The following is a 13,729-nucleotide window of genomic DNA, read 5'->3' on the forward strand; positions in this document are numbered from 1 at the left end:
ATTTGTAATCTTTATTTCTTAACTTTCTAAGAAATCATTTCTTATATGATAAACAATTTTCTAAACTTCAGAAATTCCTTCAGTTTCCCCTGCTTCTTTAACTGATTTCACATAAAATTAAATATTTTAGTAAAAGTGACAAATACAGCATGGTCCCATTTTTTAAAAACTGCTTTTGTCTCTATACCTGTCTATCCTTCTACTATCTCATAAAAGTGTCTGGGATGATAACCACCTAAGATGACCAACAGTCGTTTCTGGAAGATAAGATTTTGCTAGAATTTTTGCTTCCTTCATCGTATGCATTTACCATGTCAAATGGCTACAGCTCCCTTTGGGGGCAATATTAACTTGTTGCGTTGCAAGAGCCTTTATCAGGAGACATGGTCTCCCTTCAAGCACATGGATTCTGGGTCTGTGAACTGTGATCTTAAATCTGGAAACTTGAACCATGATTTTCCATGGAAGTGGAGAACTGTCTAAAGTTCACTTGCCAGCTCTTGACTTTCTTTCTTGATATTGTACAAGTATCACTCCCGTTGGTCTCTGTCTTATCCCTCAGAGCTCCGTGCTTTATTCACTATCGCCACAGGCCCCTGCAGGGCAAGACACCTTGGTGGCCACTCCTGCCACGCTGCCCACTGCAGCGGTCACTCCTACCATCCATCTGATGTTCGGGGCCCCACTGGCAGACCCCCAGCAGCCCACTGAAAGTTGGCCGCCCGGCTCCAGCGCAGCAGTGCCTACGGTGGGCCTGGCACACGGTGGAAGCCAGACCAGAGCCGCTCAGTGGAATCAGGGGCCCATCACCATGCCTTCTTCAGCACCTCCTAGGCCCTCCCTGGGTGGAGGGTGTCTGGCCTAAAGTAACAAATGACTCTAATATTCTCATTCTCCTAAGACTCCGACCTCGTCCTCAGCACTGTGCCAAGGCAGTTCTGGCATCTCTACCTCGGATCAACACGGCTGGAGTAGTAGAGAAGACCACTACCTAGTAAGATCACAAGCTTCGTTAACATGCTACATACTTAAAAAGAGCAATGAATGTCAGCTCAAAATTGTCAATAATCATATACGTTAGACTAACAACAGTTCAAAAGGCACTTTGATATAAAGTGCTAGCCATTGAAAGTCGAAGATTTTCTGTAGGGCTTGCCAGGTGACACTCCCACATCATCCCGCTTCCTACTCGAGGGATCCCTGTGAAAATTTTTGCTTCTTGGTTGTGAAATTCAGCACTACTTTTGTGTCGTTGATAAGACTCATTAAGATCCTCACTAAAAGACAAGTGTACCACACCCTGTGTTTTTCCATTTAATGAGATACAGGGCTTAACATCATCAGGCTACGTCTCTGAGCAATTTTCCATTTGCATTTGCAAAACAGCACATTTGAAATGTCAAAATAAGTTACCAAATTCTCTAGAGCTCCAGAAATCTAGGTCCAGCGAGGCAGAGTCTACTGTAAAGATAGCACCGTTTCACTAGACTGATTCTTTACTAAAAGATGTTCAAATCTTTTCTTTTTAAATTGCAGTTATATGATATAAAATGCGCTATTGGACGTTACATTTCATGACCGATAAAGACTCCAAGCCTTTGGAGTCAGAGGAAAAAAACATTTTAGCACAGAAAATACTACAATATGGTCTGACTTTCTGAACATGTTAATAGAAACAGGCACCAAAAGAAACAGTAAAAAGTCAGCAGTGTGTCAAGAACAGAAATAGAATTTGTCACCTATGGAGAGCCTTGTGGCTCCAGGATTAGGTATTTGCTACAACGAAATGAGCCATCCACGAAATCTGTCAATCAGCAATTCAGTTTAGCACACAAATTCTCTTTATTTGAAAGTTTCATAGGAGTGTGCTAACCACTACGGGAGGCACAGCGAGGCTCTGCCGGCCTGTACTGCTTCTTCACTCCTTTTCCTCCAGGGTCAACCTGTACAGCTGGGGACAAACGCCCACCGGAGCCCCAAGCTTGGGATGCGCTGAGGGCTGAGGGCTGGAGGCTGCAGGCTGGAGGGCCCCAGCAGAGATCATGGAGGAGGAAGGCCCAGCAGGGATCAGCCCATCCGTGCTGCCCGGGCAGGAAGCAAGTCCTATTCTCGGCAGTTTTCTTTCCCAGGTAACACTTCAAAATACTTACCCCCACCTGTAGGTGGTGAGTGACAGTAACCACCTGCAGCGTTTACAACTTTCTGAACAATTCGCTACTGTTTTCTGTGTCTGTACCTGGCGGACCTCAATTAAAACCCAGGAAGGGGCCAGAAAGCCGAATGTTTCAAGATTTTTCTTCGTGGTTTAATGATCGTTTACTCAAGCCAATGAAATTGAGATAACTAAGAATATACCCCCTTAGGCAGAGTTCAACACTTTTGAAAAACGCATGTCTTAACTGTGTATTTTAATTTTACTTTATTTTACCTATGTCTGTTTATCTGAAACACATTCAGTTCGTCTTAATCTAGTAGATCCCTGGTGTTGAATATGAAAAATAAAAACCATCAGAGTTTCCCAGTTAGTATAAAATTTAGAAGGACAAACAGATCAATCAGGTTATAAACTCCTCCAACATATGGACGAAGGCTGTATTGTCTTCATGCTGTCCTCACACTGCCTACGATGCAGCATAATTATTCAACATTTTGCGTGGAATGAGTGGCATTCGGGAGCAAAAACCAAAAACTAAAAGGTGAGCTGGCCCTCCGCAGATTCAACCAACCAAGGACCGAAGAAAAAATTCCAGGAGGTTCCAAGAAGCAAAGCTTGAATTTGCAGCGTTTCAGCAGCTACTGACACAGTGCTTACCTTGCGTTAGGTATTATAAGTCATCTAGAGATGATGTAAAGCGTACAGCAGGATGTGCGTAGGCGATACGCAAAGACGACGCCATTTTATCTGAGGGGTTTGAGCATCCGTGGACGTGGGGACCGAGGGGCTCCTGCCGTCAGAAGAGAGCGGCTTCACCTACCTTATCACCAAACTGACTTGCCACCTGCACAGTCTCTGCCCTCCTCTGACTTGAACGCCCGGCTGGCCCTGTGGCCCAGGGAAGCCTTCCCGTCTGCTCTCGCCAAATTAAGCACGCCCCTCTCACAGTGACCCCGTCGCTCTCTGCCTCATGAGCATCGTCTTCTCCACTGCATCGTGCTCATCAACACGATGTTTTCGCTGCATCCTTCCCCTGACCCTCCATAACCCTCCAGAGGCCACCCCACTTCTCTGCTCCCCTTTCTTTCAAAGTCCCTCTACGGGCTGCTCACACCGTGTTCTCTCCCCGCCCACATCATTTGGGTTTTGTTCCCACGTTCTACTGAAAATGGACTTGTCAAGGTGGTAAAGACCTTCTCGCCAAACCCAGTGGTCAGCTGTCAGTCTCCATCTAACTTCCCGTCTCGGCGACACCTGAACAACAGGTTACTCACGTCCTCCTTCCTGAAACACTGGCTGCGCGCGGCGCACGGGAAGTCACACCTCCTTGGTTTTCCCTTCTACCCACCAGCTGCTCCCTCTCGGACGTTTTTGCTGGTTTTCCTCCATCTCGTCCCCATGTCTAGTTGTCACTGCTCCCTGGGCTCAGTCCTGGCACTTCCTTTCTTTTCTCTCTTGCGTGTCAGTGTCTGTCACCACCATTCGCCTGGTGGCTCAGTGGGGAAGCTGGAGTCATATCTGAGTCCCCTCTTTTCTTCACACTCCATTTCCCTTTCATCCACAAGTCCTGCCTGCAGAGCACAGCCCAAGGTTGACCCCCCGCCCTGCACTGCCCCGCCCCGGTCACCTCTCATCAGCCTCTGACTATCAGACTCCAGTCGCCTCCCAACCATCCTCCCTGCGTCCTCTGCCACCTCCTGTACAATCGGCGCTCCACAAAGCCGCGAGAGGAAGCTTTCTAAACACAAACCAGAGCTTGCTCAAATGCTCCACTGGCTTCCCGCCACTCGCAGAACAAAATCCAAGCTCCCACCACAGTCGACAGGGCTTGATAGGATCTGCCCCGCCCCCGCTCACTCCATTCCAGCCACGTCCCTGCCCGTTCCCTCTGCCTGAAATCTCCTTTCCTCATCTCAGGTTCTGTAAGGTTTCCTCCTTCACTTCATTCAGGTTTTAATTCAAATATCACTTCTTTAAAGTCCTTCACTGATGACCTTCTCTAAAATAACGTCTTAGACAAAATGACACCTTCTATAAAATAGCCCTTCACTCACAGACACATTGTCCTGCTTGACCACGGCAGTGACCATGACCTTACGGAACAGTATATCCTAAGGCTGGGGGACCGTTGTCTCCTCCACCATAAGTGCAGACTCTCCTGTGTTCACCCACATCCTAAGCGCCCAGAACAGTGTTTAGCACAAAGTAGTTGCTCAGTAAACATGAATTAAGTGATGAACGATTGCAAAGACGTGATTTGACCTTAGATTTTTAAGGTACCTGGAGAGTGGGATCATCGCGTAGCCATATCACTGTCTAGGAAACATTTTTTAAAATGAAGTATCCCTAAAACAAATCATCTATGCTTCATATTACAGTCACTGAAAAAAACTATGTTCATCTTTGCCCTTTTCATTCCCACTCTAGGTAAAGGTGCATTTGTTTGAACCTAGATGTGAAAAGATTCAAGCCGAGAAAAAGAAAAAAAGAAAAAGGAAGAAAAGGCCCTGCCTTAAGCACTCTTCACCAAGTATCACTGCACATTCTATGAACCCAGGCTCCCAAAACTTGGCCTGGACTACAGGCTCTGTAGCTTCATAGTCTGGCTCTCTCATTCTGGACCCTAAGACACCAGGAACCTGGCTCTGCCTGCTGCCTGTAGGACCCATCTGCGCCCTGTAGCACGGCTGCACGCCCTGGATCAGGCAGTTATGGAAAGAAAGAATTTGAAAGACTTAGGGCATCATTGGATCAGGGATTGAATTTGTCTTGATCACCACCGAGGAGTCCAATGACTGTAGTTGAGGCTCAAAAACGATTACAAACTGAAAAAGGAAAGCCAAGCAAAAAAGACTTTTAAAAAGAGTGTGATAAGGTGAGCAAGAAGAATAAGGCAAAGCGAGGAACAGAGTGAACCAGGTGCAGAAATGAATAAATCGTGTGAAAATCCACTTTGAAGAAATTTTAGGGAGACTCACAGATTCATGGTCATCAACCTCAACCTCATCCGGGACCTCAATACCAAAAATAACTTTTACCAAGTTGTTCTAGTCTGATCAGTCACGCCATCACCAAAATAATTGTAAACAATCCCCACTTCCGTCGGCTCTCCTGTCCACGTGATTCCTTCAGTGTCAGCAAATGATCTTCCCTCTTGTTTCACAGAGAAAACCCTCAGGAATAAGAACGTCCTCGTTCTCCCACTGCAGATCGACAGACTTCTGTGCCGTGTCCAGCCTTCCCCTTACAGCTGAGGCCTCGGCCTGTCCCCCCAGGCCAGCCGCCACGCCTGCGCCGGGAGCCAGTACCCTGTCTGTCTCCTCTCTCTTGCTTTCTGCTATGTCCTTTCCCAGTGAAGACTGAATGGTCTAATTTAAAAGAGGTCCATGTCTTCAGGCTATATTACCTAAAAAATCTAGATAACTAAAAACTAAAATACTTACAGAGAAAAAACTGGGAATTGCATGCTACCTGCTTTTTAAATATCTCAGCTGCTCCTAAAATTTCCCAGTTGCTTACCTTGTATAATTTCTGACTTGTCTTTGCTAGCAAAATGTTTTGTTTCAAATAATGGCAATGTGTAAGGATTTGGCCCTTCAGTGTTTTTTTATCATCATCAACAATAAGTATTTATTCTTTCTGGAGAATTTGACCACTTGTTTATCTGTTGAACTACATTTCCCTTTAAAGGCTTTGTAGTGAAGAGAGAAGATATAAAATATAAGATTAAAGAATGATATGATGGGACTGCCAAAAAAAATCTCCCTAGTTCAGGAAATCCTAGCATGCCTGCTTTGTTGTTTGTTTCCCACTTGAATGAGGTTTGTGAAAAGACAATTAGAATTGTCTCTTTGTTCCAATGGGTTATACAGGAAAGAAACAGGAAGCCTTGAGGAAAGCTTGGCCTTTACAGGATATTGGTGTGAGTGTTTATCCCATGTGTTTGATGTTTTTCTCTCCACATCTGCACGCTTTATGCCTGCATTTTGGCTAAAATATTTTAAAATACCACTCTGCTTTTTTCACTGCATTACAGTTCCTGGCATGATGCTTTCTAAACGGGAGTGGCTCACAGATTGCGCTGAATAAGGAAATTGAGGCCCAGCGCGCACCAGTCGTTCATTTCCCCGGATGCAAGTTCCCTCATCATAAAATGTGAGGACTGGACCGGATAAGTGCTTCTAAAACTTTTCCACCGAAGCACCCCTCACAGCAGTGAGAATGAATAAGATCCCCCTGGGGGATCTGAGGGCATTGCCTGAAGCAGCCTCTGCAAACTGGAAGTTTCTTTGAAATGTCCTATTTTATCTTAAAAATTCATGAGAATTTTGCATTTTACAAAACAGGAAAAGTCTATGTTTGTTTTAATATGAATGTTACCTCAATAGTAAAACCACTTTGCTTTCCCACAAAGTCATCAAGTGAACCCAACACTCCAGGAAACAGGCATCAGGCCCCTGTACCCCAGCGCTCACGCGCTGCCCCAGGGGCCGCCTACCCCGGTTTGAGAAGCAAGGGCCTGGTGAACAGCATGTAAATCCCCTTCCAGGGTGAAACGCTATACCCGTAGCATTTAAGATTTGTAGATTCCTAAGCAAGGACAAGACAACAGAAAAGTTGTCACCCTCGCACTTGAGTGGCAGGTAGAGAAGGCAGGTATGGACAGGTGTGTAAGTAAGTTAGAGACCCCTACGGCTGTCAAGAGGCACACGGAGCCAGGCGGGAGGCTGGGGGCGAATCAACGAAGGCACAGGTCACAGAACGCGGATCTGGGAGGGACATCCACCCGCAGCGTTCCGGCAGTCACCTCAACACGCTCAGGTGGGCAACTTACTTTGTTACGAGACGAACCACTGCACATCTGAATAATTCTTTAGGAAAGAACCACCTCGAAATAACCCAAAATGTTCCACACCCAGAGGCTCAACTTCTGCCCCCTGGAGCCCCCTGGGGGTCCGTCAGAGTGAGGTTAAGAGCATGGCTCACATTCACGTCTGATCTCATCACCTATTAACCGTGTGGCACCTTTGGCCAGTGACTTAACTGGAGGTGCTCAGTTTCTACAACTGGAGATGGAACAATGAACAATGGCACTGCCTCGCAAGATGACTGTGAGGACGGGAGGTGGCTGAAGTCACCTAAAGCAGGTGGAAACGGTACCCGGCTCAGCGTATGACCTCCTGACTGGTGGCTATCACGACTGTTATTACACAAACCAATCATAAAATCTCCTCTGTTCCAGACCTTGGAGTTAAAGATAGATATGCAACCCTCCTCAGTCTTGTCTTCTCTTGGCAAAAGACCCTTATTCCTTGATATATTCCCTCTGACTTAGACCCAAACGTTCCCGTATTCTGGAAACTCTGCTTTGAACATGTTTGAGTTTGTCAGCGTCCTACTTAAAATGTGGCGACCAGAACTGACTGACTCCTCATACGACCTGATGGGAAAACAACAGAAGGAGGCCGTACCTTTTACCCTCCAGGATCCATCGCCCCAGGGGGTTCTTCCTGTCTTGCTTGTCGCCCCCCCCCCCGCCAGCCTAGACAACCTTACATCTCCCCCACCGCATACTTTCTGCAGATGATTTTCTGAACCAAAGCACGGAATTTTATATTCAATCCCAATAAACTTAATCTTCTTAATTTCATCTGTTTAAAGCTTCAGAAAACTGATTTTCATATCCCGCATGTTAACTACTCCTCTGAACTCCAAGGAAGCAGGAAACTAACCTCTTATATCATTACCCAGTGTGACACACAGAAATCTCACTTAGGGTGTCAATCGTCATTCAGAGATGGCCCTTTTAACCCCATAAATGAACCAATGGCTAAACCATATTTCCTATTCGGCCTTCAAGAAGGACTTTGCCAGACGGCTCAGTGAAGTCCAAATCTATCACATCTACTCCTCTTTCCTTATCTACCAGCCTGGCCAGTCTGCCCAAAGAAGGGAATAAGCTCAGTTTAATCGGCTTCCCTTTCAGTGAGCTCGCTCGATCTGGCTCATAGGGACCTGCTCCCATATGCCTATCTTTCCTCGTGATAAGCGTTCACAGTAAAAACCCCAACAATCTGGAGTGGCCGGGGCAATGCTGCTCCAGTTAATAGAATTTTCTGCTTAAAAAAAAAAGGTTTTAAAAAGTTTGTATATTATCACATCAAAAAATATTCCCCTAAAACCTACTAGCTCATATTCCTGCTTTTATCTTTCCTCTACAAGTTACTGCCTGGGATCTTCACTCTCAGCATGGACTCTAGTGAAGAGGCCTACAGACATAGGAAGGATAAAAGCAGGTGAGATCTGCACTGACCTCAGAGATCTTTGTGTGGTTTTAAAAAAATTCCTATTATACACTTGTATAACATTTGTATCATTTCTCTCTTTCTCATGAAAATGAAACACAGAAAAATGGATGCAATAGTGTATGGTTTCTACTAATAGTATGAATTCTTTAAAGAATTAATGTTTTCCTTATTAAGTATTTTTGATCAAGACTTAAAAGACAAAAATTTGGTACAGTTTTAAATCTATCACCCAGAGAAAAGCCTACAAAGCTTAACATTCCTTCAAACGAGCTCATATAAATTTACTTTTACACTAAAAAAGCGACTGTCACGTTAGAAAGACACAATGTGGAAAGTAGAGCATGTGAGAAAAGAATCGACCACGATTCCACCATCTGAAAAATAATTATTCCACCATCTGAAAAATAAATAACATCATTGTTTGAATAATTCTGTCCGATTTTCAAGGTTAAGGATAATTGGCCAGAAGAGGTAAACAAATTTTATGACTCTTGGTAGATACTGCCAAAGTCCTTCGGGCTACATTAATTTATAACGCCAGCAATAGACGAAAGTACCAGTTTTACTAAACCTTGGCCAGCTTTAGACGGTACATCGCTATTCTAATTTGCATTTTTCTTAACACCAAGGCTGAAGATGTTTCTACATGGTCGTTCACTCAATTTATTTCATATATGTTTCTTTTCCTTTGGAGCATTAATGATTTTGTTAAAATTTATGCTAATTACTTTATATGCTAATTATTTTTATTGGTTATACATTTATTAATTTGACAAAGGGAATCACTCTGTCTACGATATTTGTGGCAAATGTTATTTCTTTAACTTAAAATAATTTATATTTAGTCAAATGTTCATTTTCCTCAGTGGTTTTACTTGTTACATCCGACTTTAAAAAGTCAGAGCTGTGCCAAAATGATCACAGAATAAATGCAAATCAGGCCCTGCAGTGACCTGGCCACACTTGGTTATAAACTTGTCACCCACATGGTTATCATCAAAATGAAAACAGAATTTTAAAAACACTCAGAGAACTTTTCAACCCCTTACACACACTCACCCTGCCATACAATAGCTTCTGATGAGCACAGGTGTCCTAGAAAGAGTTTAAAACTTGGTTTCCTTCTCTCCCCTGTTCCTTCATCAGTTTACATGGAGAAGCTGACATTTTTCTTGTTTTTATTAGTGCGTCTATACAGTTTTTAATCCAAAAGTCGCCTCGGTTATACACTGTATCTTGTTAACAAGCCTCGTTAAATATTATTTATATTTGATGAATTATTCCCTCAGTTTCCCTCTGACCCCCACCTCTTCCTACTTGTGGGCTCCACTTCTTATGTAAGTTTCTATGCCTAGTTTCTAAAGCTAGTTTCCCAAGCAACCTCCACTCCAGTACTAAAGGTCCGGAAAACGTCTTCCACGACTATTTAAAGAAAGTGTATGTCAGTGGAAATACATGTTTTTAAGTTGGTGTATGTCAGAATGACTTTCACTGCCATCATCTATTAATCAGAAATTAGATACTTCATTCTCACACCATTGTTTAAAGAAGATTCTGAGAAAATAATTCTATTGCACTGGGTTTTGGAGTTAGAAAATCTGAAGTTACCCATATATTTCTGGTATTTCTGAAATAATCTGCTAGTGCTCTTTCTTCTGTCTTTTCTTATCTTTTAGGATTTTCATCTCTTATGTAATTTTATGTATATACAACTTTATGTGTAATTGCTTGAATGATTTTTTGCATTAATCCAAATTTATTACCCACTTAAAATACTACAGATATAATATAAATGTTCTACATTTATTCTATTCTATTGTTTCTTTACATTCATAACTTTCATATTTTAACTATGCAAGTAATGCATGACATATGCTCTTTGTGAAATTTTAAGTAAAAAAGTCTATTTAAAGCATACAGTGAAAGTGTCAATTTATCATAATCTAACCTATTATTTCATGCCCATTCTACAGACATGTGTAATCTTCTAGAATTTTAAAGCTAAACTAACATACCTAGCTGTATGATACAGACACATATATTTTAATTTTCCATAAATAGGATCATAATATAACAATTGTTCTGTCATGTGCTTTATTTCCCCCTTAACACTGTGTCTTAGAAATCTGTGTCTGTTGGTTCCTACAAATTTATATCAATCTTTTCAAGGAGTACATAGCATTCCATAGTATAGATTTACAATAATTTAATCATTGGCTTTATTTATAACTTTTTTTCATTATTTCAAATAATCTTCCATGAGCATATATCATCTTGCACATGCGAAAATATTTCTATAGCAACTGCAGATGAAGGACCCACTTAATAAGGGATTAAAAATAAAATAATGAAAGAAAAAGTTATTCAGGTTTCTAGAACAAAAAGGTTCAAATACTGTCTAGGAAACAATTTTAACTGAGTGACTAAGCTAATCAATATTTTTCTAGATGTTAAGGAAACAAGGCAAGCAAATTAGACAAACAAGTAAAAATTAATAGCTGCCTTGACTATTCCGAGAGTCTGCAGGGATATATTTTTAAAAAGATAAAGATAAAGCCTTTTTTATTAATAAACAAGAGGCAGGGTACTGAACACAGAATTAAACTCCTTTTGCTGCCCCCGCGTCCTGGTCCCAGCCGGACCCTTCCCCTCGGTGCTCCGGCCAATCCAGCCCAAGTGTCATTCGCTCCCCGAACAGCCCCCGCCGCTGCCACCGCAGCATCGTTGAACCTGCCATCCCTCCAGCCTGGCCCCCCTTCCTCCAGAGCCTTCTCGCGGCCCCTCCCGTCGCCAGGGCTCTCAGCACCAGGCCCCTGCCCACCTGTCCGCGCCCGTCAGGCCCTTCCGCCCGCCGCCTGGCAAAGTCTATGCACACTCCCTCTTTCCTTCTTCCCAACTCACTCTTTGAAATTATCTCATTTTTAACTGATGGACTGGCTGCCCACCAAAATCCAAGCTCTGTGAGGAAAGAACCCTGTCGGCCCTGCTTACCGCTCTGCCCGGGGTCAGTGACAGCACCTGGGCCACAGTAGGTGCCCCAAACTATTTCTTAAATAAATAAGTCAAACTTGTGCTCTGACAGGAGGAGAACTCAAGAACCACAATAAATGTTTCAATTAAACGTTCAGTTTAGTCAACTGTCAGAACAGACTTCAGCGGAGAGTTAAAGTTCTCTGTTTCTAGATTCCAGTGAAACAACCATTATTTTAAACATTTCAAATATATTGGTAATAATGTTCTTATAAGTATTTTCGTTGTGCAGAGGTTTTGTGACATAAAGAGATATTTAGAAGAGAGCGTATATGCACGTGAGAGAATCAAAGGCAGCCGTCAGAGGAAGGACCGACCTGCTGCTCGTATCTTTGCTTGACGTCCTCCAGCTGCCACAGAAACTCCTTCGACTGTTTCTCACGAAGAGACTTGGATCTAGTTAGATCGGCTTCCACTTTTCCCATCTATAAAATTTAAAAGTCAAATATTAAATTTTTAAATGACAAATTGTATTCCATATTTTTGTCACTTGTCCATCATTAAAATGACAGATTTTCAACACCTCACCAATCGTAACGCTGAATTTAAAGATAAAATAATGAAGGATATGTCCATTTATTTTGACAGGTTTTAATAGTTTTAAGTCAGGGAAACTATAATTGGTATACAATTGACTAAACTCTAAAGCTACAATGACACTGTGATGGAAATATAATTTTGAACATCCAAATACTTATTCAACAAGATTTTATTAAGCCCTTGTTATGTGCTGAACAGGAGAAAATATTTGCAAACCATCTCTCTGAAAAGTGACTTGCATCTAAAATATGTGAAGAACTCTTACAACTCAATAATAAATGGGCAATTAAACCTGATTTTATATTGGGCAAAGGAACTGGAAAGACATGTCTCCAAAGAAGATACACAAATGGCCACGAGCATATGAAAAGATGCTCAACATCACAGTCATCAGGCAATTTCGTATTAAAACAGCGACATACCACTGCACACCCACTAGGATGGCTATAATCAAGAATACAGATAATAACAAGTGTTGCTGAAGATGTGGAGAAATGAGAACCCTCGTACGCTGCTGGTGGGAATGTAAAGTGAGGTAGCCACTTTGGAAGACAGTCTGACAGCTCCTCAAAAGATTAAACTTAGAGATGAACCACATGAACCCATATGAATTCCATACGATCCAGGAATTCCGCTCCAAGGTGAGAAATGAAAACATACATCCATACTAAAGAAACCTATACACAAATATTCATAGCAGCATTATTCATAATTGCCAAAAAGAGGAAACAACCCAGATGTCCATCAACTGATGAATAAACAAGATGTGGCCTATTCATACAATGAAACATTATTCAGCCATAAAAAGGGATGAAGTACTAATGCACGTTTCAACATGGATGAACCTTGAAACCAAAGTGAAAGAAGGCAGTCAGAAAAGACCATGTACTGTGTTATCGCATTTGTGTTCAATTTTCAGAAGAGTCAAATCCATAGAAACAGAAAGTAGACTAGGGATTGCCTAGGGTGAAAGGGGTTTGGGAGGGTATGGGGTTTCTTGTGGGGTGATGGAAACTTTCTAAAATTGTTCGTGATGATGGTTGCACGATTCTGTGAATATATTTTAAAAAACACTGAATTGTACACTTACAACGAGTGAACTGTTGGTATGTGAATTATACCTCAATAAAGCTGTTACTTAAAAAAAAAGTCAAAGTCAAAGAAAGGACCACAGTCTATGATCCAATCCCAGTACCTCTCTCGGCTCAACTCTAGGGTTCCCATCACCACCATACGCCAGCCCACCGGCCTCCTTGCTAGGCCTAAAACGTGTCAGCAAAGCTCTCATCTTGGGGTCTAGAAGCCCCCCACCAACATTTATGTAGCTTGTTTTTCAAAGGCTTCAAGTTCTGCTTAAATGTTACCTTTGTACTGAGGCTTCCCTGACCACCCTATTTTAATTTGCAGCCCTCCCAGCCGCCCTTCCTTGCTTTAATGATTTTTTTTAACCACAGGAGATAACATCTTCAGGTATACTATATAATTTACTTATTCATTAGGGTTGTTTGCAATGTCTGTCTCCCCCAGGGGGATGTAACTCCACGTTGACTCATGCATCCCAACCATTCAGCACACTGTTTGGAGCACATGGGGACTCAATAAATACTAATCAAATGAAAACAAACAAACAAACAAAAACCCCCAAAAGACACAGTGCACCAAACTTGGTTTGAAGTTTGCTGAACAATTTTCAAAA

The 13,729-nt window shown here is 42.5% G+C and overlaps 1 protein-coding gene across 28 annotated transcripts in view; it reads right to left on the reverse strand.

Annotated features, from left to right (window-relative positions):
- CEP112 (centrosomal protein 112) overlaps window positions 1-13,729 on the reverse strand; it is a 416,875-nt gene that overhangs the window by 215,449 nt on the left and 187,697 nt on the right. For all 28 annotated transcript variants that reach the window (XM_019938648.3, XM_073796991.1, XM_073796992.1 and 25 more), the window contains one exon: window positions 11,811-11,918. In XM_019938648.3, the coding sequence (XP_019794207.2) occupies window positions 11,811-11,918 (108 nt within the window). The remainder of the gene's footprint in view (window positions 1-11,810; window positions 11,919-13,729) is intronic.

The sequence above is a fragment of the Tursiops truncatus genome, chromosome 20, assembly GCF_011762595.2.
Source record: "Tursiops truncatus isolate mTurTru1 chromosome 20, mTurTru1.mat.Y, whole genome shotgun sequence".
Classification (NCBI taxonomy): Eukaryota; Metazoa; Chordata; class Mammalia; order Artiodactyla; family Delphinidae; genus Tursiops; species Tursiops truncatus.